At 40.3% G+C, this 24,646-nt stretch overlaps 3 protein-coding genes and 1 long non-coding RNA gene across 4 annotated transcripts; 3 read left to right on the top strand and 1 right to left on the bottom strand.

Annotated features, from left to right (window-relative positions):
• Positions 1 to 499: 499 nt before the first annotated feature.
• On the bottom strand, positions 500 to 11,872 carry LOC138212178 (calpain-1 catalytic subunit-like). Its single transcript, XM_069172470.1, has 22 exons — positions 11,829 to 11,872; positions 10,075 to 10,352; positions 9,859 to 9,928; positions 9,657 to 9,775; positions 8,838 to 8,971; positions 8,564 to 8,738; positions 8,005 to 8,079; positions 7,597 to 7,682; positions 6,999 to 7,073; positions 6,568 to 6,728; positions 5,354 to 5,511; positions 4,942 to 4,953; positions 4,630 to 4,838; positions 4,470 to 4,509; positions 4,302 to 4,370; positions 3,359 to 3,416; positions 3,187 to 3,248; positions 2,951 to 3,019; positions 2,765 to 2,843; positions 2,229 to 2,345; positions 1,297 to 1,349; positions 500 to 1,127 (listed from the first exon to the last, which is right to left on the bottom strand). Exons 2-22 carry the CDS (start codon positions 10,309 to 10,311, stop codon positions 1,101 to 1,103), a joined length of 2,085 nt encoding a protein of 694 aa, XP_069028571.1. The 5' UTR covers positions 10,312 to 10,352; positions 11,829 to 11,872; the 3' UTR covers positions 500 to 1,100.
• Positions 10,863 to 14,692, top strand: LOC138212179 (uncharacterized). The gene is made up of 4 exons (XR_011179406.1): positions 10,863 to 11,052; positions 11,522 to 11,632; positions 12,827 to 12,899; positions 14,604 to 14,692. It is a non-coding gene; the product is annotated as an uncharacterized lncRNA (long non-coding RNA).
• Positions 14,693 to 16,556: 1,864 nt separating this feature from the next.
• LOC138212175 (complement component C1q receptor) lies at positions 16,557 to 18,337 on the top strand. The gene has a single exon (XM_069172467.1). It carries the CDS (start codon positions 16,636 to 16,638, stop codon positions 18,334 to 18,336), a length of 1,701 nt encoding a protein of 566 aa, XP_069028568.1. The 5' UTR covers positions 16,557 to 16,635; the 3' UTR covers position 18,337.
• Positions 18,338 to 19,593: 1,256 nt separating this feature from the next.
• On the top strand, positions 19,594 to 21,716 carry LOC138212176 (complement component C1q receptor-like). Its single transcript, XM_069172468.1, has one exon. It carries the CDS (start codon positions 19,612 to 19,614, stop codon positions 20,773 to 20,775), a length of 1,164 nt encoding a protein of 387 aa, XP_069028569.1. The 5' UTR covers positions 19,594 to 19,611; the 3' UTR covers positions 20,776 to 21,716.
• The last annotated feature ends 2,930 nt before the right edge of the window (positions 21,717 to 24,646 follow it).

The following is a 24,646-nucleotide window of genomic DNA, read 5'->3' as shown; positions in this document are numbered from 1 at the left end:
CACATAAAGGATCAAGAATATTACTAAACCCAGTCATCCGGTTTAGTTTAGCCAGCTGTGCGAGGCCACGGAGTGTGACACCGAAAGGTCAGGGAAGTGGAGCACGGCAGTTTAGGCCATTTAATAATGATTGGAAAGTACATTTTGCACACTCAAAGCTCATATTACCATAAATTCAGTGATTACAAGTCTGAACCTCACGGACAAGTATGTCAGTGTCCTCCTGCGTAAAGTTTGTCCGGTGGTGCCGGTCTGCTCCTTCTGCCATTAGAAACTGACAATAATCTGCACCACGGCAGTTTAAAGGGAACGAGAGGAGCTCATCTGATTGGTCATGATTGAAATCAGCTGTGACACACTTTCTAATGATCTATTCCTTCGACTTCACCACCACCAGCTGCACTACAGTTCAGTGCAAACGAGTTGGCCACACCTACTTGTGCCCCCGGAACAGCAGATGTCTTCAACAATAAAATGTTGTTTGATATTAACAACAATATTCAAATGAATAAAACAATTTTAATGTTGAGTAGTTTTACTGAAGAACATTTAATACAAATAGTGTATGAATGGCATTTACTTGTAATGCAACGTTATTAAGGTACAGTATTTAAACTTTTACTTGAACAGGTAAGTCTTTTTTTCACTTCTGGGCTGGATATAAAAACACCACACAGCCCAGTAGAAATAACAGAGTAGAACATGTAGACGAACGATAGAGTTTAAAAATGATGCTATTCTCCAACTTTATGGAGAAAAATCAAAGTGTACAAAGTGAACTATATAATAAACAAACAGTAAAATCACAGAAATGTACACTGATGTTTGCAGGGACGGCACGTGTTCAGGTCTGATCACTTCTTGTAGTATTGGATGGAGTAAAGACAAAAGGTTAAAGACCTGTGCGACTTTGACAAGTATCCATATTGTCACAGGAGATTTTATTCTTCTTATATTCAACAATGTATAAAATGGTTCATGTTATGTTTGGAGTTATCAGCCAACGTCATCAATGAAACCGGAAATTGGGGTACGACGTCTGATTTCCTGAAGCACAGATCTCATATGTCCAGATGTGTGCGTCCATCTTCACAGCTGGGTTAAGTGTACATCGAAACGTACATCCACTGGAAGTAAAGGAAGAGTTTATTAATGCAGTGCAACTATTAAAAATGAATGCAGGTTTTTATCACTGTAAAATGTGAACTTGAGTTTTTCTGTCCTCTTTACTTCCGTCTGAATCAACAGCTGTGGTTTGTTAGAAGTTATAAAAACAATGAAGAAGGTTACTTTTACCTCTGATTGTTGCAGAGTCAAAGCTTTTCCATCAGACAACTTTTTGAAGATTTCTGTTGAGCAACACACAGATTGTAAAAATGATGTAATCATATTGGGTCTCGTTCAGTGTGTAGAAATGTGCGAACGCAAAATCACCGACGGATTCATTTTTTTCATGCACAGCGGCCGATTTCGTTCTCACACCTCGTGTGTGTTAGTGAATCAGAATCATTCTAAATCTACAGGCGGGTTTCTGCAATTAGCATAAAGTAACGCCCCCTTTCCTCCATATAAGGACACCTGTTTGTCTGGAGCTGTCATGAAGAAAGCAGTGAAGTAAAGAGAGTGAAGAGAAGTTGACAAAGATGACACAAAATCTAAAAGAAAAATTCCACAACAGAGGAAATTAAAACAAGGTGGAAGAAAAAAAAGACTTTTCAAAAGTGTTTCCTCAGGATTAGAAAAAAGTATTAATAGTTAATTTCATTTGCAATTAATATAGTATTTGCATTTATATGTGAATATTTTAATTAAGATAATAATTGATATGAATTAAAAGGCATTATTTTCATGGTTAGCTTATTTAATACATTCAGTGAACGCATTAGTAAACTAACAGTTTTCAATATTGTCGTTTATAAAAAATGTTTTTAATGATTGCAGGTTTATTATGATAAAAAGAGGATGTTTACATTTTCTAAGACAGCCAGGCAGTCATCATTTGTTCATACTCATGGTCTGAGCACGAGCAAAATCAGGAAAGAAAATATTGATGAATCCCAGATGTTTGTGAATGAGGCCCATTGAGCCCAAAAGTGAGATTAAATGTTAGAAACTATAAAATTATTTTTAAATGGTGGACTTCTAAATAAAATAAGTTTAATCTTCCCACTTTGAGATAAGATATTCTACATTATGTATCTGTGGTCATCATTTGTCACTTCACTCACTGTTCATGCAGTCCAAGCGAAGGACGAGACTGATGAAGTTCTCCAATGCCATGTGGCCAGAGGAGGCGCCGTAGCGCAGAGCCATCAGGTTGAGCATGTCATCACTGACCTTCATGCCTGACACACACACACACACACACACACACACACACACACACACACACAGAGTTCAGGAGGAGTTTGGAAATGTACTTTATTCCAGTAATGACTCGGTGAAACCTTCTGAGTTAAAAAGCAACTACTACAAATTTACTCCACACGTCATCATTTTGTTTTATTACAAACTTGTGCAAAATGTTGTCATAATTAGCAAATAAAGTTGAATTTTGGCCATTGTGACCTTTTACCTCAAAATGTAATGAGTTCATCCTTAAGATGAAGGGAATGTTTGGTGTGTGAACAAGGTTCAAAGTTTTATTGTCATTTCATATTGCTGTGTAAACAGCATAGATTGTTTTTGTTTTTATCCAAAATTCAATGAAATAAGTATAATTTGCATTAGATATCATTTCTGATTGATATATCTTCCGGCCTACCTGAAGCTAAGAGTGCGTTCCTCAACTCATTCAGTGAAAGCGTTCCTGTTTTTGAGACATCAATGAGGAAGAAGATATCCTGGAACAATAGGAAAAATATAACAACAATAATCAGATCTACACATATTTATATTGTATGAATATGTATGAATACGCTTTATTGCGGCTGGACTTGTTTCTCTTTACCCTGTATTTGACCACTTTGTCCCACAGACGGACAAATTCCTCGCTGTTCAGTTTGCCTGTGATTGACGTCTTTTAAACCGAACATTAAGGTAACAAAGCTCCTGAACTTTAAACCAAGTCATGCGTGTCCTCAACAAAGAAGGTTTGCTTCCATGTACACTCTTATATGTTTTATGTAACTACAGTCATATGAGCAGCTTCAAATGATGGGAGACTTATACTGAGAAACGGGATACGTCCATGAGAGCGACCATGCTGCGGCAGGCGTCCGTGCTGAAGCCTCCAGATTTCAAGTCTCCTAAAAGAAATGCAGACAGATGTGAATTTTACACAGAATCCCCCAAAAAACATATTAGTACAATGTGTTTAAATGTTGATGGAGCTTGTTAAAGCTTTCACAACACAAACCTTTCAGGATCTTTTCATTAAAGAGCCTCTGGAGCAGCTCAGCGTCCACTTCTTCATACTGGAAATGATCAAATCGTTTAGCTCTTTTTGTTTCTTCAGCAAATCCCGACAGAAATAAGTTTCAGCTAAATGCTCAACTGTATGTATGTAGCTTCTGTTGGTCTGCAGTCTGGGGGAGCCAATTGTGTTGTTGTTGTTGTTGTTGTTGTTTTAACTAAAGGTAGTGTGCTGAGCAGTGAGAGTGATACAGGAACGTCTCACTCTCAGCAGCCACAACTTCTCTAAGATGTTTCCAGGCAGCTGAAGGATGCTGCAGAGTCATCTGATATTTCTCTCTCTACTCACTACAGGTGTCACGGTTCATCCTCGTTGGTTAGTTTTGTCTTATAAGTTTCTATTTGAGTCTGTTCTCGTTGTTTGGTTGCAGTCTGTCTCTCCTTCATCTTCTGGTCCTCTCTGTCTCTGTGTGTCTTTCAAGTTCACGTCCTGTTTTATTTTGAGGACTCACCTTCTCGTCTCACTTCTGTTGTCTTTACTTCCTGTCCTCTCATCTTCCCATCTGTGTCTGATAGTTTCCAGATGTGTTCAGTTTCCCCCTGACCACATCACCGGCATCTCAATCCGATTTATCAACTAGTGATCAGTACGTTTTTGGTGTTTTGACCCTTGTTTGTCTTGTGAACTCTGTTCTTGCCTTTTCTTTGCTTACCTGGCTTCTTCTTTTTTTCCACCCTGGACTGTTATTGACCGAGTTTGTGGATTTTCCTCTTAATGCATGAAGCTTTTGTTTTTGCACCAACATCATTGAAAGAGTTTTCTTCTGTACTTCTGTTTCTTGTTGTGCATTTGAGTCCATTTCAAAGTCCAAATCAAACTAAAGGTTTGTGAATAAATGTATCTTGTTATTATGGTGTTATTTTACCATATGCGAGTGAAACGTTACCTTATCGGAGTGTTGACGGAAGAATTGTTTCTTATTTTTGTCCTCCTCTACATTTTTGTCCTGCTTGACCTGCAATTTAAAAGTGAAATTAAATAAATTCAATTATATTTAAAAAAAAATAGCAAGATAAACATCAAAAATAATGACAATGTATTATTTATTACTCACCTTTTCAACTGGCTCATGTGTTTGGTTATTTGAATTCTCACTGAGGAGAAAGACAAATACATTACATTTTCTCTTTATATAAAACAGCAGTAATGTGTCACATATTCCTGCAGATGATGTTTTGATGACTTGGCGTCTCTGTGTCTACGTGTGGTCGTACTAGCAGATGGTCTCTGCCCTGGAGTGGATGGTCAGGATGAAGGAGGCGGTCTCGTTGGCTTTGAAGGTGGACGGCACGATCAGGTATTCAGCCGGCTTCAGCGTCAGGAACTCGATCACCTCACGAGCATTCACGTAGATCTTGGTTTGGGCGGCGGGTGCGTTTGTGCTGAAGAACGAGGCTGGGAACTTCCCCCTCTGTGTCTTATACTGAAAGTATACGCAGATATTTCAGGTTTCTTTTATCTCTTTTAAGAGGAGCTGGAATTTGTGTTTGTCTATTATCAAGGACGGGAAGAAAATAGTTTCTTACCTGTTCAGTCACCTTTAAGGAAATCAGGGGGACATTTTTTATATCGGAGACAAAAAGACATTCATTAAATTAATAAGTGTCAAATATTTATCATTATTATTTATTTTATACTCCAACTCGAAATGAAAAACTGAATCTGGCCGAGACTTGCTACCCAACTGTTCTCTGAACTTCAAATAATAATTATTTTGTCGTTGTTTGGTTAAAGTTTTTGAAATCATTATCTGGATTTCCCAGCAACTGCCATTCAATATTATTACAAGAAGTTTAGTTTTCATTGTTCGTGAAGGACAATCTGAGGTCTTCAGCAGGGTTTAATTGTTGTTTTCACTTAATCTGACAACTACGGCTACTTTCCATGGCTGCTGTATGCATGACATATCCATAATAAACAATGAAGAGTAATATTTACCTCAAATACAGAGAATCCGATGTGGAGGCTTTGCACCAGGCGTCTGTTCCTCTTGTCAGGTTTTTGCATGAGAGACACCAGCAGGTTTTTCTGACCACTATATTCTGAAAGTTCACCAGACACCTGGATTCGATACTGCGGATTAGTCCAGAAACTGTCTGGAAGCCGAAGAGAGAAACAAGGTTCATTCACCTGATTTGATTGGTCAAAACCAGACATTCTTGTGATTTATTGACGGCATCAAAAATGACTGCTTATTTTGTATTTTACAATGTCAAATAGTTGCATGACCTGGAGTTGCATGTTATAATTGTGCTTGCATGTCATGTCATTACCTACTGCGACGTATCTGGAATTGTGTGAAATACAACATTGCAGATACAGACACCTCAAATTAGTTTCCTCCATTTGGTCTTCTGGCTTCTTTGCTTTAAAAGGAGCCAGAAGAACGGAGGAAACTAATTTGAGGTGTCTGTATCTGCAATGTTGTTCTTTCTGTCACCCCAGAGCTTATGACACAAGGTGAGGACATGAACATACATCAACTGTAAATCCAGAGCTTCGTTTTGTAGCTCAGCTTCTTCTTCACCGCGACAGATCGGTACAGCTTCCACGTCACTGCAGACGCTGATATAACAAGTGCAATTTTCTAGGGCTTTAATTTATCAAAACAAATGTCTACACATTTCTAATGTGCAACCCCATTTCCAAAAATGTTGGGACACTGTAAAATGTAAAAAACAGAATATAATGATTTGCAAATGATGTAAACCCATATTAAATTGAAAATAGAACAAAAACAACATATCAAAATGTGAAAATGAAAAATATGATTATTTTATTAAAAATATATGCTCATTTTGAATTAGACGGCAGAAACGTTTCAAAATTCCAGCTTGTTATCAGTGTTCAGTTCAAAAGCCAACATCCCTGATGTTACAGGGGTGCATTAGAGCGCATGGCATGGGCAGCTTGCATATAGTACAGGCATCATTAATGCTGAATGATAAATGCATTTTATTGGTGAACCATATGCTGCCATCCGGACAACGTCTTTTTCAGGGAACACCTCGCTTATTTGAACACGTTTCAGATTACATGATTTTGCAAATCATTTTATTCCGTTTTTATTCACATTTTACACAGCGTCCCAACTTTTTTGAAAACAGGGTTTACAAAAAAAACAGTACGATGTGATATAATGATCTGATTACCTCTGTTGTTCATGCAGCCTCCAGCGGTGGTTCCTGCAACCCATCGGCCTTCAGTCATGGAGGTCCTCCATTGACAAACGGAGTTTCCATCAAGGAAGTCTGGACTCAAACCGCAGATGTCGAGATCTGTGTAGAACTTACAGAAATCCTCCAGAGTCATCCTGTTCAAATCAGGTACATTTTGAAAAAGAAAAATGTCCGTTGGAGGTGATGTGAAAATGTAAAACCCTGAGCTTGTTAAGTACAGAACATGTTTCATTAAGCAAAAAATGTGAACGAAAAAAAGGAAATTTTGTAATTTGCTCCCTAAGTAGTAGTTTTCTGTGCGTTGTCAGTATAAAGCATCGACTTTGGTATCTCCTAGATGTGAGTACGGCAGAAAAAATGTAGATGCTAAGAAAAATGTCTTACATTCGATTAAATTTGCTTACCAAAACTCTCCATCATCAGCCACTGAATGGCATATCTCACGATCTTGAGAACTCACGGTTTTCCACAGAGAGGACCTTGAAAATAAGAGAAATAACATCAGTTTTCAACATCCAGGGGGAAGTAACATGTAATGAAGATCTGTGTCTCCTGACATAAATGGCAATTCAATTTTTGTGTATGACAAGCCAATAGTTTAAGCTGCCTTCCAGACAGACATCACAGTGGAATATTTTACAGTAACTGGCAAAACCAGTTCAGCATACGCAGAAAAAGGTTTTCAGATGACAGTTTGACAGCCTGCTTGACTTCCTTCTCCAAAGACCTTCAGCCTTTCCTTTGCTACTGCAGTACAGAACATACTGTACCACTGGAGCAGTTATACTTTGAAACAGCAAAAGAGCCACCTTAGCAACCTTTTGGCTTTCATGTAAGACTGTATGTAAAAAAAAAAAAAAACAACATAAAAATGAAACGCAAGAAATTTAGTTTTACAAATTTAGTTTTTTTGTAAATTGGAAAATAATCAAAAAATTGTTAAAACATGAAATTGAAACCGACATCTTTGTGGGACAGTCCCAGAGTGCGACTTGCTCTCACCGGTCGCTCCAGGCTCCTTCCCACTCTCCTTTGCCCCACGGGTTCCACAGACGCACCAGGCGTACAGGTGTCTCTTGGCTCATAATCTGACCAACAATCATCACCAGACAATTAACTGTTATTATGTACCACAAATGTATAACGCAAGAAATTGTTTCCTAAATTTGAATATTTAACAAAGTATGCTGAAAGGATACGTTCAGGATTTTTCGAGTCTGTCTGAATGCGACCGTGCAAACGTGTATGAGGAAACCATGAACCTGCCAAGACAGACTTGAAAAATACAAAACCCATCCTTTAAATACAAGCCTGAAAACCGAACTGCTTCAGAATCTTTTGCCCGGCTTTTATTTATTCCAAATTGAGATTTACTTTCAGTTTTAAGTGTAACTAAGTGCAGTTCTTCACCTGTTTGACACCTGTCACAGTGTAGGCGTGGCCTTGGACCAATCCATTCGGCAGCACGGTGTTAGCAGATGTTTCCTACAAGCCAACGACATGAAGGCGTCTTTTTAATGCTGGTCCATGGGGAAACAATCTAGGGTCACATTGGTTTTTATGTTTTATAATGTCAACATCAAACATAATAAGTATGCTCAAATGAAGTGTCCTTTAATGAGTTCTTTTGAACCCATCAAGAGTATTTATGAGGTAAATCAGTTTGGGCACGGTAGAGTTGAAGATTGTATTCTGTTTATCACGAGAAAAAATTCCCCAAATTAAAGGAAAAGTGAAGGAAAATTTGGGATGGTGTAATGTCCGTCACATGATTTCAACATGATTTGGCAGGAAGAAATGAAACCCATCATCATTTCTGCACATTTCAGGACGCTACGTTCATTTGGTCTGTTAGGATGCGACGAGTTAGCTGCAGCAGTCGTTGAACTTACGGCATCTCTGAACGGTCTACATGCTGATGAAGAACAACTGGTCGGTGCGTCTTTTTGTTTGGTATATTTCTACGTACCCCTTGAGATGTACCACACCCCATCAGCGTGCTGGATTGACCAGCTCTGCACATCAACTCCCACAAGTCCGGAGGAGGCTCGGACAGGTCGACACACATGTGCACACCGCCGGTGAAGTCCATCATCGCCTCTGAAGGAGTCCCAGCAGTCATGTCGGTGTAGGAACCACAGACCCTGAGATGAAGAGGATATAGTGCTATATCCTACCGATGCTCCAGACAAAATTAATTCATAATTTATGTTTGAGAAACAAATGCATTTTTCTTTACGTACTTGGCATAAGCCTTCTCCAGCAAAGCAGGCCAGAACTCATTTTCATCTTTGGCGTGAACAAAGATTAGTTTCCCGTCAATTGTCGGCAGCTTGTCATCGATGACGACATCCATCCACTTCCCAAACCTCCAGAACTGAAAGGTTAAAAACGAAAAGCAACATAAACAATTTATTTTGATATGAGTTTCAATTATTGCCAAATGAAAGTAGAACAACGGTTATTTATGAGTTAGCAGAAACCGCTTTCACGTGTTCATATGAAGTGAAGAAAGTTTGTGAATGTAAGAGTTCTATAAAGTGCCACCTTTTCTATTGTTTTGATCCCACTGTAATTCACAGGTAAATCTTGTGCTCCATTTTACTGTCACCCCTGAAGACACCACCACACTTGAAATTCAGTTTTCACCAAATAGCAGCAATTACCCATTTCCTGTCAGAAGACCATGGCCTCCGACTTGGAGGTGCTGACTCTCAAACAATAACTTTAATTGAACTGTATTTGCAGAGCTACTTTGCATGGATAAGTGAGACCAAGTGATATGACCAACATCTCCAGAACAGCCACTAAATGGACTTTAATATGTGATTGTTTTATCAGCTCATACTATTTAATGGAAGTTGCCAGACTGGAGCCAAAACAGTCAGAAGTGTGTCACAGTAAAAACACATGTAAAATGCACTTTGTCATTATGTGAATAATGATGGTGTTGCGTTACATCAAACATTCAGCAGAGCATGTTTAAAATGTTTTTTAACCATTTTTTTTTTTTTTGAATGAACATCTACTTGTTAAAAATGGCAATAAAAATAAGTATTTACCCTGAAGTGAAACAGTCCGCAGTAGTCCTTGTCAAACGTTTGGTCGAGGGGAACGACTTGTTTGAAGACGTTATCCCGGAACGTCAGAGCTCCGATAGACGCAAGAAACCAGCAGTTTCCTGTTTAAAAAGATATTCAATGAGTCATTGCTGAAACTGAGAGGCACAACAGTAACATACTGTGAATGAAGAAATGACCCTACCAAGTAGTCCTTGACCGAAGTCAAACCTGGAGAACCCATCAAGTATGAAGGACGGATTAGAAGCAATTTTCTGGAAAAAGGGGAATTAATTAAAGGTTGGGAAATTTAAGTTTGAATGCAGAGCAATGCTGTGAGTTTCAAATGCTTGATGACACATTAACATTCAATGTTACACCAGATATCATCTGTGGTTTAATCCTTTTTTTAAACACTCACTGCTGGTCTCAGCCACACCACGCGGGCCAGGTCCGACGGGCTCAGGATCCCCTCGCCGATGGACCCGCTGTCCGGTGGAAAATTGTCATCGATGTATCTCAATCCTTTGATGACAAAGGACTTTTTCAGATTCTGGAAGTCTTGCTTGAAGACACTCTTTGGGTTGGTGATGCTCCCGTAACCGTCTTTCTTTTGACGAGCCTCTATGATGTCCTGACACACACCGGGAGGAGGCATGGCTGCTCTGTTCGTACTCTGCTCACAACGATTGAAAGAATCTGAAAATGTTAAAAGTTTTGGGCTGAGGTCAGTGTAAGGATCTCCTAAAAAGTCAAGTAGGACAAGACTTTCTCGCACTTACAGCATTGTGAATGCATCACTTAAGTGATGGCACAGATATACTTCTGTATACATTGTGTAAATGTATAAATTGTAAATTCTGATGCATTTTGAAGCCTAAAAACAAGAATGAACTGGAACATTGGGCAACTCTAAGATCTGGCAACGGGACAGTATTTCTGTCAGGATCCCCGTCTGACCTGTGTTAACCTTTTGGTTCCCCGATCTCCTCTCCTGATGTGTTCTGTCATTCCTCTGTTTGTTGTTGTTTGCCATGTGCTTCGTGTTTTGTTCTGTCCTCCTCTGCCGGCCTCCAGTCACCTCCCACGGCCACACCCCTGATCAGCCTGTAAGGCTGCAGACTATCCAGTTGATTTCCACCTGCCGGTATATCAGCGCTGGTCCTGCAGTCCCGGGTTGTCGGTCCATACTATCTGCTACGTCCACCAACCCGTAACCTGTCGTCAATGCTGCCAGCCATCTGTCCTGTTCCGTCGTCTTGCCATGGACTACCTCTATCCAGCCTGCTGCCCCGTCGGACCGGGAAACCACACACTCTATCCAGCCTGCTACGACTCATCTTCCACCGGCAAATACAGTCTTTTCTGGACCTGAATTCGATTCTGTGTCTGCATGTGGGTACGATCCAGTCCCGCCTCATAACAATTTCTATTTGTTGAGCAGTAAAGACGTGAGAGTGCCATCTGTAACCACTGACACGGTGTTACAAATATTCCTCCTTTATGGAATCAAACGTAAATGACTAACATCATTCAGAGAAAATAAAACTGCATCTATTTTACTTTAAATTTGGAGCATTTTTGTACAATCATTGACATGCAGTCCTCCATTGCTGGGTACTTCTAGATGAGCCTCCCAAATAAGCCCCCTTTTCTTCAGTTTTGCCTTCTCTTATGCATACAACAATGTAAGCTGATTCAAAAAAAAGAAAAAAGACATTTTGGTTGCTGATTCTACAAATAACTGCTTGGTTTGTGTATAAATCTTACCAACAAGCCTTCTGTGTTTTTAAGTTGAAGTCAGATTGCTAAAATGATATTTGCAACATTGGTTGTTTGTTCTTACAAGTGTTGGATTTTGTTTCCAGGTGTTTTGTTATCTGTGAGGGAAACGAAGTCCAACACTGGAGGAGCTCAACATCAAAGAAAGGTGAATCCTCTTGTCCAACACTTTTGAAGAACCGGATGGGTTTTTAAAGGTTAGTAAATGATCTCTCTCATTTAAAAATGATTCTCTGTGTGGTTTAATTTTTCTGCTGATTTGTGCTCAACCTTTCGTCCTGTCGAGCCGTCTCTGTGATCTATGATATCTGGATGTTGACTCTGTTGATATGCAGCATGTTCCTGAATTAAATTTGAATAAACTATTTCCAAAGTGTGAGAGGAATTTCTTACCTCACTGGCTCAGGAGAGAACGTGTGCAGTTCAGTGGAGGCAGGTTGGATCAGCAGGTGACAGTGGAGAGGCTTTATATATTCTCTGCTGATGTCACAGGCCTCGCAGATTGGTGAGGAAGAATTATGTTTCTTACCTGGATGTTTGAACAAACTCCACCTGCAGGTTCTCTTTCCGTGGAAAGTGTTGCAGTCATTCCTGGAATTGTTGTCATCGCTATTTTATAACACACAAAGTCTTGTTTACTTCTTAGGATGTGTGTTCAGGTTTGTATTAATGTATCTCGATCAAAACATCAACAATAAAGAATATTCAGGAAGATATTTTTTATTACGTAATATTCAAACATTATCAGTCACTGTAACTATTAAATGAGTGAATGATTGTGGATGCTGAAAATCAAGCAGCAGTCCGAGACGGACTCGGCATTTTAAATGTACTCAACTAATTCTATTGTTGTGTGCAGGTAGCTGAATGTGTACTAACTGTGTGATATGATGCGTTTGAAAACATTGATTGGAATGATTTCTGCCATGGCAGCTATCACACGCAATCTTACTGGCACAGTGCATCTCAAGCACTTGTCTGAACTTGCGAACAAACAGGTTTTTCTGCAGTCAAACCCACAAATCTGCTGTTGAACTGTGAGATTGATGCATCCATGATATTGAAATTGTATCAGACAACAGCAGGCAAACACAAGTTAGTGTTTGGGCTCTGACCTCATCTGCCTTGTCAGAGCCTGCAGTTGATCCTGGGTTGGAGGTGCAGAGCAGAGGGAGAGATGGAATATTTTACACTTATATTTAGATAGACTGCCAAAATTTGGTGGAAAAGTTTACTGAGCTGCCATTTTTCTATGGAATCAATACTTTTACTTTTAACTACGTTTTGCTGACGATACCTCTTTACTTTTACTTGTGTAAAGGAATTATGGAGTAAAATATATTAATACCTCCTCCACCACCAACTAATATATACCTGTATGATATTGTTAGATGACCAGATCAACAAGAGAGACGGGCTTTAAAAGATCTTCTGAACTCTGAACCGGGGACGACTGGTGTCCAGGTAATATTCACCAACAAGCACCAAAGATGAGTACTCGTCCACACCGTCATATAGACAAGAGTCAACTTCATTTTTTAGGTTGCATTTGAGAAAAAAAATCCTTCAACAATCCTGCTACTCCCGAATATTTCATTGTGCAAAACACTTCAGAAAACAGTTAGTGGTTATGTGAATGAGGAAGTGTTTTAAGATGTCAGTAGTGTGACAACAAGAGCTCTTCTTAGGAATTCAAAGTGTGCAGTGCCAATTCATTTGTTTTTAATAAATTCAGAAGAAGGAGGGTGTTTTGAGTTCATTGGACATTTGAAGTAAAAAGAAGACACTGGAAGACGGCCTCCACATACAGGTGTCAGAATGAACCATAATAGCAAAGGCAAAGTTTGATAATTGGTCATTTTGATGTTTTGACTATTTTGATTCGTCACAAACAATTTTAAAGAACATTTTATTGGACTAAGTAAGTAATATAAAGTAGCTACGAATTGTAAGACGTGCTTCACACACATCTTTGACCGACACAACCAGCACAGTTTCAAGGTGGACACCCGAAATTACTGTCTCCTAATTAATATCTGACCAAATGTCACATATGTTCATAATCATCTATAAATTAACTACAACCTACTGCTGTCATACAAGCTTCATACAATGGTGTAAAAAGTATATTTTTTTTCCTTTGAAGCACTGCATACAAATTCTGTATTCTGTTGGCTACATTGTTTTGTACTGTACAGAAATAAAACATCTATGATATCCTGTCCCAGCGTCTCATGAGACTCTTCTGCAGTGTGAGGCTTGAATAGTAATCCTATCGCAATAGACTGAAGTGAAGTGAAGTGAGGTGGCTCCATTAGTTCTTCTTTGTGTCTTTATGAAACTGGGCTCAGGTCATATGACATTCTTTTATCTGGCAGCGTTTCTATGCAGCTGTCAGTGAATAACAAATTATAGGTTTCATTAAAAGGAATTGCATTTGAAAACAGAGCCTGCTTGTTCATGTACGAGGTTTCTGAAGAAGTGGAAGAGGTGTGTGATATGCTGCACCAATCCGAGAGACCTGTACGTACATACCTCCAGTGGGGATCCGTGTGAAGGTTAGAGATTTAATGAAACAATAAAAAACAACATGTCTTCAACCTGCCTGCATTAATTGTTGGTGTTCCAACAGAGTGGGAAAGTACATCATGTTCACATGGCATCGAATAGTTAAAAAATAATACATATATATATATTCTATATTTCATCTAGAAGTTAAACTCTCATTCTGAAAAGTTTTCCAACATAATTATTGAATGACTGGTCCCCATTTTGCTTTTCTTATTCATAACACAGTGTTTCATTAAATCTCTAACCTTCACATGGACAATAGGAGTTCACCAAGCATTGCATTTGGAGTTCTGCCCAAATAGTTTTTATCTCGTCAGAGCAGAGAGCCTTTTACCTTGTGCTTTCAAGAGTGTTTTTAAAATGGGTCTTTGGGAAACTCCAAGAAGGCTTTTATATATCTTTTAGTCAATACTTCTGTTGGGCATCCTCATAGCTGAGTGGTTGGGCTGCATTGACACAAATGCCACTGATGAGTCCCTGGTTCAATTCCTTGCCCACCGGACTTTAGTGCATGTATTTATTCTCCTCTATGTTTTTACTGCTTCTATCCTTCTTCTGCCTAAAAAAGGGATCTTAACAAAAGTGTCTTCTGTTTAGAAGCTGCTCGGACATAAAGGCCTGACTGAAGAAGTGCTGAGCTGGTCGTCCTTCCAGCAGATTCTCCCATCAGAGGACTTCTAAAGCTTTGGTTGAGTGAGCGTTGGGTTCTCGGTCATCTCCTTGAATAAAGGTGTGTGTGGTTCCAACCTTCTTCCATTTCTATATAATTGAGGTTTCTGTGCTTCTGGGAACATTCAGAGCTTTAGAAATGGTTTCATGAGCTGGTCCTGATTACGAGAGTTTTATCACAGAGGGCAACAGAGAGCTCCTTGCGCTTCATAGCTTGATTTTTGTCTGCATGCAGTGTGAATTGTGAGTCTTTTTACACGCAGTGTGGACTTTTATAAACATTGTGTAATCAATTTGATTTATTGCAGTCGAGCACTTCTGGTCGAGGATCATTAAAGCAAACAGGACACGTGTGAATAGTTTTGTTCATGAGATTTCAGTTTGTGACCATTTGCAAAGATTTCTAAAAACATGGTAGTAACTGGTCCTAATGGGTGATGACATGTCGACTGATCTGTCTGAATACTTTCTGAAGCAGCTGAAGTCACATAGAAACTGTTGTTGAGCACAGGTGAGTGCTGTCATGTGAGTGTGGACTGTTCTTCTTTAATAACCGGGCTGATGACCATCATGTTTATTACTGCTGCATGTTTTGGCTCCATGTAGACTTTTATTTGATGTTGGCTAAAAAAAAAAATCCCTCAAAAAACTGACACAGTGAACATGTGGGTATTAACTTCATGGCATTGTGATGTTAATATAAATGGAAGAACCTGTTTCTTTGAAGTAGACATCATTTCACTGCCTGTGTGAGCTCAGCGGGTGGAGGAGAGTTTGACTGTGTTTCCTGTGTTTGTCGTTGGGGCACTTCCTGCAATTAAACAAACACAGGACATGTCTGGATTCACATAAATGTTCTTGGCATCTGCCATCCAAAACTGTTCTTTCGGCTTGAGATACGTGTATCTCGGTGGCAATCACGTACGCTCATTGTGGTGAGACAGAGGAATGAAGGGTCAACCTCACAAGTCCAAAGTCATGTTATGGACCATTATCAGTTATGTGTTCAGGCTCAGGTTCAGGTTACTTCATTTGTACCCGTAGGAAGATTTGTTTTGCAGTAAAAAAGAGACAAACATTTAAAACCAATACTGACAATATTCAAACACAACAGGACATGACAAGAAGTAGTGGAAGGCTTCGCTAATCAAGACCAATAAATAGTAATACAAAACACAACAACAAAACCACAAAAACAAAAAAAACACAACAATAAATAGCCACTGGCATAAAAAGGTATTTATAAGGTAATACTATGACCTGTTGTGTTAAACATGTTTTAAACAATTTATGTGGGTGAAAAAAATACACATTTTTCTCCTTTTACTTGGTGTTTTCATACATAAGCACACAATTCCCACAAGAAACTTAGGATAACAGTTAAAGTCACAATAAATCAAATCAATGATGAAACAATTGTGCTTGTTTGCAGACAGAATGACATAAAAGGAGGTCAAATGATTACAAAATCCATATTTAAATGAAGTGAAGTTCACCTCTGTGGCAGCAGGGTGGCAAAGGTAAGAGGTTCGTTTCCTGCAGCAGCTATTGTGTGTCTGTCCACAGCTCTGATTTGTAAGTGTCCCGGAGACTCTGACCCTGGCATGCTCTTGCATTGTAAGGCACCACAATTAAGGGAATCCGCTTTAACTGCTCGGAGCCAACTGGGGCCGGAGACATCTGGAGAAGCAGTCAAAACACGGCGGAGCCCTTCATTGTTTTCTGTTTCAAACCGGAACTGGTCAGCGGGGGAGAAAGAAAGAGCCCATAACTGCTGCTAAACGCGATTTCCGTCTTTAGTTTGGATCCCAAACAGGATACCGGCGCATGAACGTCGGTTTCAGACCCACGCCACTTGCTCCTGGGCTACGAATGGACCACCACACATCGGTCTCGTTTCACTGCGACAGTCCCAGGGACCCTCTGGATATCAGCTGATTCGTTGATCTCTACGGCAATTATGTGGTTGATTTTTCTGCTGCTGCTCATTAACGGCTTCGAGCGTCTATCGGGAGCTGAACATGGAACGCTGTGCACCTCGATGGCCTGCTTCACCCTGAACATGGAGAGGGTGAGCTTTGAGAAGGCCCAACAGAACTGCGTTCACAACGGAGGTGATCTGATGACGCTCAGGGACGGACGAGAGGAGGAAGCGCTGCTCTCGCTCTTCTCGCTGATCCGAAGTCAGCGTCAGGACAGGGGCCTGAAGTTTTGGATCGGACTGAAACTGCATAGACAGGACTGCGTGATCTCTAACAAGACTCTCAAAGGGTTTAAATGGGTGTCCGGGGAGGAAGACTCTCACTACTCCAACTGGAAAAAACAGCCCATCCCCACATGCACAGAGAGATGTGTGCAGGTCGATCACACCTTTTCAGGTCCGAATCAGCTGAAATGGACGGCCGAATCTTGTAAAAACAAGGCTTTTTATGCATGTAGGTTTTCTTTTAAGGGGATGTGCAAACCTTTGGCTCTGCTGGGTCCTGGACACAAATACATAGTACCCTTCTCACAAAAGCCACAGAAAAGTGAACTGAAATTATTCCCCATCGGGACATATGTCATTATTCCATGTGCTACCCAGGAGCCTGCCTACTCTGTCTGCATGGGTTCGGACCGCACGTACAGCTGGAATAACCCGGGCCCCTTCTGCAAAACAGGAAAGCCAAGATGTGCAATCAACAACGGCGGATGTGAACATTCGTGCCATCAGGACACAGATGACATCCGATGCTCCTGCAACGAAGGTTCTGACCTGGAGGAGGACGGACTCACCTGCAGGATGAAAGACGTGTGCGGTCCCGACACCTGCGAGCACGAGTGTGTGATGAGGGAGTCGGGTTACGCCTGCAAATGTCCCACGGGCCTCGAACTAAGTGAAAACCAGCGCGACTGCTCTGACGTTGATGAGTGCCAATCAGAGGCCTGTGAAGATCACGTGTGCGTAAATACACACGGCAGTTACACGTGTGCGTGTAAGGACGGCTACGAAATGGTGGACGGTAAATGCAGCGACGTCGACGAGTGCGCACAATCGAAATGCCAGCAAAACTGCTTGAACAGCATCGGCTCCTTCTCCTGCTCCTGCGACGAGGGCTTCACTTTATCCGGAGATGAGCTCACATGTGTCGACGTCGATGAATGTGTCGGTAATCTCTGTTTCGCCGAGTTGGTCTGCGTCAACACTGCGGGCAGCTTCACGTGCACCGACCGTCGATCCGTCCACCTCGACGGATCGACCGACGCTCCGCACGTGACCGTCACGTCGGACGCCTCGTCGGACGACCCGATCGCCGGGGAAACGCAGGAGAACCTCACCGAGTCTCAAACAGGAACCGCGGTGGAACTCCAGCACCAGTCGCCCCACACGGACGCTCCGCCTCCAGATCTGGTGAACGGCACGCACGGCGATCACCACAGCAACATGTCCTTGAATGTTGCCAAGACGGCCAACTCCAGGGTGATAATCTGCGTCCTGGGTTCGGTCGTCCCGCTGCTCGTGTTGGTCGCCGTGACGCTGTTCATCGCAATCTTTCGATGCAGTCGCTCCAAAAAAGAAGCGAAGAAGAACACCACCACGGACGGCTACTGCTGGGTGTCCTCTGGTCTGGATCCACGTTTAGAGAAACTGTACGAGTCAATCCTGACTGATGACCTATGACCTTATAGTGGCAGTGGATCATTAACGTTTATTTATGTAATTTATATTCATGCAACTTCTTTTTGTCAGGATTTATGCTGTTATCAAATAATTACATATCAAATCAGACAATACACATCCAGAGTAGAACATAATGAGAACAAACTGTAAGTGCAAATATATGCTGGTGCAGGCGATGTAAAAAATCCTGTCAGGAAGAGGATGTGAGGGCCTCCGGGTGGAGGTCCGATTGTTTGAACTGGGTGGTGCCGGTTATTTTACTGACATGTTTAATAATCCAAGATCATGTAAGTATGTTTTTAACAGAGAGAAAGCTGCAGGATGTAACGATGCTAAAAGTTGGCATGTAACGTTAAGATCAGCCAGCTTCTTTTATAATGTGTGTTGCAACAGCAGAAAATATTTAATATTTTCTGCTGTTGCAACAACAGACATGTTGAAACAAAATGTGTAAAGCTGAGATTTCCTGAGTTATTTTTGTCTTTCAATACCACAACTGAAGTAAAAGCAGCAGTACCTGCACTCTCTAAGATACTCCAGTACAAGTAAAAGGCAATTAGAAATACTTTAATATTGGCAATAAAATATACTTTAAGTAGCAAAAACTTGTTAAGAATGGCACCAGTCAGTTTTTACTGTTATTATATGATTAGACCTTTAATCATCACTGATGCATTAACATGTAAGTAGTATTTTTTTGTTGTAACTGGTTGAGGTAGAACTTAATTTGTTATGCAACCAGTAACTATAGCTGTTAAATAAGAGTAGTGGAGTCAAAAAGTAAACTTTCTGCATCTGAAAATTTGTCAAATATTATTACCATAAATTTGAAATATGCAAGGACGTGCCTCACAGTTTTACTGAAGTTCAGAACTTTAGTAAATGTTCTTTGTTCCCCCCACTGTCACGTAGTTACTAGCTGAGTGGACTTTGGTCCTCTGATTGTGCAGTTGTATATGTGTATACTGTGCATTGATGCATTAAATCAATATCAATATAATTGTGTGTGTGTGTGTGTGCGCGTGTGTGTGTGCGTGCGTGCGCGTGTGTGTGTGCGTGTGCGTGTGCGTGTGTGTGTGCGTGTGTGTGTGCGTGTGTGCAGGCATGTGTGTGCGTGTATGTTTTTCCTCTGGAAAAAAACCAGTCGTCGAGCTTCTTTGTCTGGTTTCCTTCCCACTCATTGTCCTGTGGGACTCGACTCTCCCGGAGATGCCAAAGGCTACAAATTCTCCATAATTTAAGACAACCAGCCTTTAAAGTCTGCTGCACAGCAACATGGCCTGCTTGCTGCTAACAGTGTTTGTGCCAGTGAAGGTTATGAGGACAACGATTTTGATGTCAATAATGCTTTTATTGCTGATGAGGACAGGAGTATCCGTGAAGCAGCCTGGCACCTGCAGGCCCGTTTGTTCTGGAGGTGACTGCGTGACGGTTAACCGGGACAGAGTGGATTTTAAAGCAGCTCAGGAAGCGTGCCGTGACAGAAACGGAGAACTTCTGACATTTCAGCCTGACACTAATCAGAGTTTGTTTGACATTTTGAGTGAAGAGTTGTTTGGAAACTTCTGGATCGGACTGCGTTTACCAGCCGGCGCCTGCAGCAACCTCTCAGCTCCACTCAGAGGATATGAGTGGACATCTGCTGACATGGACAGGAGCTTTGTTCCTTTGTTCAGCACCTGGAAAGACAGCGTTAAACTCTGCTCTCCACACTGTGCATCACTTTCAAACGATCAAAAGTGGACAGAGAGTCTTTGCTCAGACAAAACTGATGGTTTCCTGTGCAAAACGAAGCACAAAGATGCATGCAGGGCTCAAGCATTATCAGACCCAATGGTTTTCAAAAGCGCTAAAGGCTGCTCGACTGGTCCTTGTGAGCATACATGCAAAGATGTAAAGGAGGGTTACACATGCTCCTGTTTCAGTGGATATATTCCAGACAGCAAAGACCTCAAACGGTGCAAACTGCACTGTGCTGAGCAGAAGTGCCCTGCGATATGCGAGACACACACTAACAGCGCCTGCTTCTGTCCCGACGGCTTCCTGGAAAATGATGGGGTCTGTGTGGACATAAATGAGTGTCGGATGGACGGATGTGATCAGGAGTGTCGCAACACTTTTGGGAGTTTCGTGTGTTTCTGTCGAGCTGGATTCGTACTGAAGGATCAGGTGAAATGCATCAAAGCGGAGGACGGTGAAGGTTTGAGGGTCACGACTCCCGTCCTCGTCGGAATGATTACACCAGCCGTAAACAATACTAAGAAGAGTTCCCTTGGGGGGGCGGGCGGTTTTGTCTGGGTTTGGATCGTGCTTGCTGTGGCTGTGATTGTTTCTGTATTTGTAATCAGGCTTTATGTCGTTAAGCGTCAGAGGCAAAGAGAACAAAACTGTAACCAACAGTCGACTGTTCCTGCTCGTGTGGACAATATTGAATGTTAAATGTCCAGAAAGTGCTGACCTGTGGCTGTTTAGGCTTTGGGAGGATTGTGTATTCTGTAATTATTGAGTGTAGGTGATGTGTTTCCAGAGGGAGTGAAGTAGCCTCTTAGTTTTCTTCTGTGCAAAATTAGAGGCATCAGTGAAGAGACGACTTCAATACAAAATTGAATTAATTTGGATAAAAGTATCTGGAAATAAATCCAAGCAGCATTATTGTGGCCTTATTAACTCCTGCTGACACACCCGGACTTCATCCTGTGAGATGCATTGATAAGCTAGACGGAGGAATTCGTTTCCTCCTCGATGAGGACGAAGATGCCTCCACTGCTTTAGGATGATGCTTTCATGTTTCTTGTTTTTACGCTATTGTACGTAGTGCTGCGGGTTATTCCCAAACAAATCAACCTTTTTATTGCAGCGGTGTGTGATGGTGCTGTTTGGCGAACTTCAGTTGTGCAGTTATGTTCTTATGATGATGGTTTTGTAGGCCGTGACACACTTCTTGATGACAAACCTTCTAAGATCTGTTTTATGAGGTGAGGTTCACATCATGTTTGAATGCTTTTAGTCCCAGTCGTTTCACTGATTGGCGTCCAGGTTTACAAACTCCTGACTCCAGTAAAGTTTCGTTGAACCTCAGGGTTCACATATTTTTTGCACTCTTGGAATGATGTATTCATTATGGATAAGAACAATTCAATAATGTGTGTGTTATTACTTTACATAGATTGTGTTTGTTCATAATTGCAGTCTAGATAAAGATTTTTCATCTTTTTTTCATATTCAGCTTGTTGGTTGGCGGTTCTCATTTTATTAGCTGACATTATATTTCATAACTAAAATAATAATCTGAAAAGCAATTATTATGAAAATGTGCACTCTTAAATACTGTTACTGTTAAAACAGTATACCTTTTTAAATAAAGCTGAGTCATCACAAAACTTTGATTCCTCAACTTCCTGCTCCTTTAAATATGAATTTATGCAACATTAAGTACGTGTATTGTTTTTTGTTTTTTTTTATAGAATAAACATTAATATTTGTGAACTGTTTGTGAAATATGAACCTTAAAGATATGACTGATGTTTGTTTTTGTTTTGGGAAACCACACACCAGGGATTTCGTGTGCCATTTTGGGGTTTATTTTATTGTGTCAAAATTCAAATCTGAATTCAGTCTTTAACATCTGCACGCTGTTGTTGCCATTATTCTTTCTCTTAGAGCGCCATCTACTGTCCTTCTGAAAAAACTGCAGAAAAGCTGGGAGTAAGCAGTTACACAACAGTCCCACGTGGCTCCCTGACCTCTTAACAAATCCGTAAAATACTGTTATATATGTTTGCTTCCTATTTCGTCGTGAATGCTTATTTTATGATGAATAATAGTTCATTCCAGTTCTGAGAGATCTTTGGTAAAAAAAAATAAAAAATAAAAATAAAATAAAAATACCCCCCTCCCTCCCCAAAAACAACAACAACCATGTTTCCAGACAATACTTTTTTTTTTTTATAAAAGATATAGTCAATTATTTACAATTGTGATTGTGTGATTGATGTATTTGGTAAAACGTGATTTTCCAACTACAAAAACACCTTTTTAATTTTTGCATTGTTAAATATTATTATCTGCCTTCAGTTTCGGCTTTAAAATGTCCATTTCACCAGGCGGTGTTCAAAAAATACTAAAATTAGATATTAGTTGTTTTCTATTGAAAAAAATCTCTATAAAAAGTTATTCATTCTATTCATTTATCTGTTCCTACTTAAAATACATTGTTTAAACATATTTTCGACAATGTGACTTCTTCTTGTCCATAATTAGAGTCCTAAAAACGCTTTAAATCCAAAAGTTTTGATAAATGTTCCTAATTATTGCTGACAAACTACTTTCAGCTACCCTTCTGGAAGGAATAAAATCCTTTAAATACTGCACGGTCCAACACCAAATCCTAAGAAGATTGGAGCACGTTATTATTTCCAGCAAAGCTTTGGTCTGGTTATCTCGTGGTATTAATTATTATTGAGTTCTACTGAAGATAACATGTTAACGAGGACCATTTTCTTTGGTCTGTTCCACCATCTGACTAAACTGTGAACTTTTCTTTCTTTCATTCACAGATTCAACATGTTGTTTTTGTAGACAGTCAAATCTCTTCTCACCAGAATATATATATATATTTTTTTTTTATTCAATGTTTAGGCAATAAAGTTAAAAATGAAAGAAAGAGCAGCTCAAAACAAACCACTGGATGACGTCAACAAACCACATGTGCTTGAGGAAAAGATAACCCCTTCATGCTTATAACCAAGTTGTCGACTTGTAAAATGACCCATACAATCCCACTTAAACCCACAGAAATACAGTATATGTCTATTTTCTAACAGAAAAGAGACAAACGAGATAAGACTGTTGTTAAACTGGAATACTTTAATCAGTGATTGATCACCAAGTCTGTGAAGGAACAAACTCCACAAAACATGTGGATGAAAGATCGGTGGGTTTGCTTTAGAAAAACAAAATTTTACTTCACATCAATTGTTGTGCTGAATGTATTTGCAGCCGAGAACCAAAATATACTGAACAGTAAACTTAAATGTGTAGTGCAGCAACCAAAGCTGCTGCCTTGGGTGGGTTTGTCCTGAATTTCAGCACATCCGATGTGGGTCGATTTGGATTCAGGTCGGATGATTAATGATCAAATTCCTGCAAAAAACCAGGACCAGACCTGTTCTGTTTCTCCAGCTCTCTTATTGTTAGAAAAATTACTCAGAGGCTCGGTTCAAAATCAAACATATCGGACATTTATTCTTGCAAGAAGGAGCAAATACATGCACCCTCAAAGAGAGGTGTCCAGCAGTGCTCCCCCCAGCAGTGCTCCACATCACTCCTCCGTAGGGCAGCTTTATACAGTTGACAAACAGTTGACCTTCACCCCCATTCCCTTTGTACCTGCTTTTGTATGGTAATACTGAGTTGGTTGTAGGTCACAAGATAAAGACACGGGGGAGTCGTCAATTAGATGCGGAAAGTAAAACAAAAAGGATGCACTTGCAAATAAGAGAGAGAACAAAAGAGACTTTCCGGAGCCACAATGCAAACAAGAGGAAGAGACAAATCTTTTTTTCCATCACTTATTTTGGTTTATTGCAGGTTTTGTTTGCCAAAAACTACTCAAACTCAATTTCTCAATCACATGTATGTCTCATGCAGGTAGTTATGCACAACAAGCCTGTGTACCGAGTTAAGCTTGGCCCTGCAACCTATTATAGACTGATGTGATCTTTGTTGATGTGCTTTTGAAATTAAATGTGTGTGACTAGGAGAGTGCATTCGGCTGATAAGACTGGGTGGTACAAACCTAACCTGGCTAGCACCGGTTGTAGCTGACATAACCTCACCTCTGCCAGTAGATACTACTCTACAGGCCTTTGTAATCAGCCAATCACAGCAGGAGGAGTTCACTTGTTTGGTTGCCTTGCATGTGTGGCAAACTTCTGAAAAAATGTTGTTTAATGTATTTATAATTAAACCATTTGGTCTCAGATGTTATAGGTTCTGTCTGCAACTACAAGATTAATATCCCTTCCATTGAGAGAAGTGCTGTGCAATAGGGATTTTTTTTATTATTATTATTTATTTATTTTATCTTTGTTGTATAAAATTGGAACAAAACATTTTCTTAAGTTTTAAAACCTGTTAAATAAATCTTGTGTTTCGTCAGCAGCATATCCAACTGGATGATGAAACGGTAGATGATGAAACGTGTGAGGATGTGAGGCCACTGCAGCACGGTTTTAATATGCCCTGAGTACAGACTCACGGGCGACGCTGCCGTCTTCCGCTGAGTAAAATATGCCCTAAAACTTCAAAC

The sequence above is a fragment of the Embiotoca jacksoni genome, unplaced genomic scaffold (assembly GCF_022577435.1).
Source record: "Embiotoca jacksoni isolate LCO1_2020_lvr unplaced genomic scaffold, fEmbJac1.0.p SCAF_53, whole genome shotgun sequence".
Lineage (NCBI taxonomy): Eukaryota > Metazoa > Chordata > Actinopteri > Embiotocidae > Embiotoca > Embiotoca jacksoni.
This window is presented reverse-complemented; position numbering and strand designations above follow the sequence as displayed.

Bases quoted from the DNA above. Each gene is read 5' to 3' on its own strand.
- LOC138212178 (XM_069172470.1), bottom strand. From the start codon at position 10,311: ATGCCTCCTCCCGGTGTGTGTCAGGACATCATAGAGGCTCGTCAAAAG. The intron at 8,739-8,837 runs GTACGTAAAGAA...TCTTCATCTCAG, and splicing joins CTGGAGAAGGCTTATGCCAA to GGTCTGTGGTTCCTACACCG. The intron at 7,074-7,596 runs GTGAGAGCAAGT...CTTATTTTCAAG, and splicing joins GAAGGAGCCTGGAGCGACCG to GTCCTCTCTGTGGAAAACCG.
- LOC138212175 (XM_069172467.1), top strand. From the start codon at position 16,636: ATGTGGTTGATTTTTCTGCTGCTGCTCATTAACGGCTTCGAGCGTCTA.
- LOC138212176 (XM_069172468.1), top strand. From the start codon at position 19,612: ATGGCCTGCTTGCTGCTAACAGTGTTTGTGCCAGTGAAGGTTATGAGG.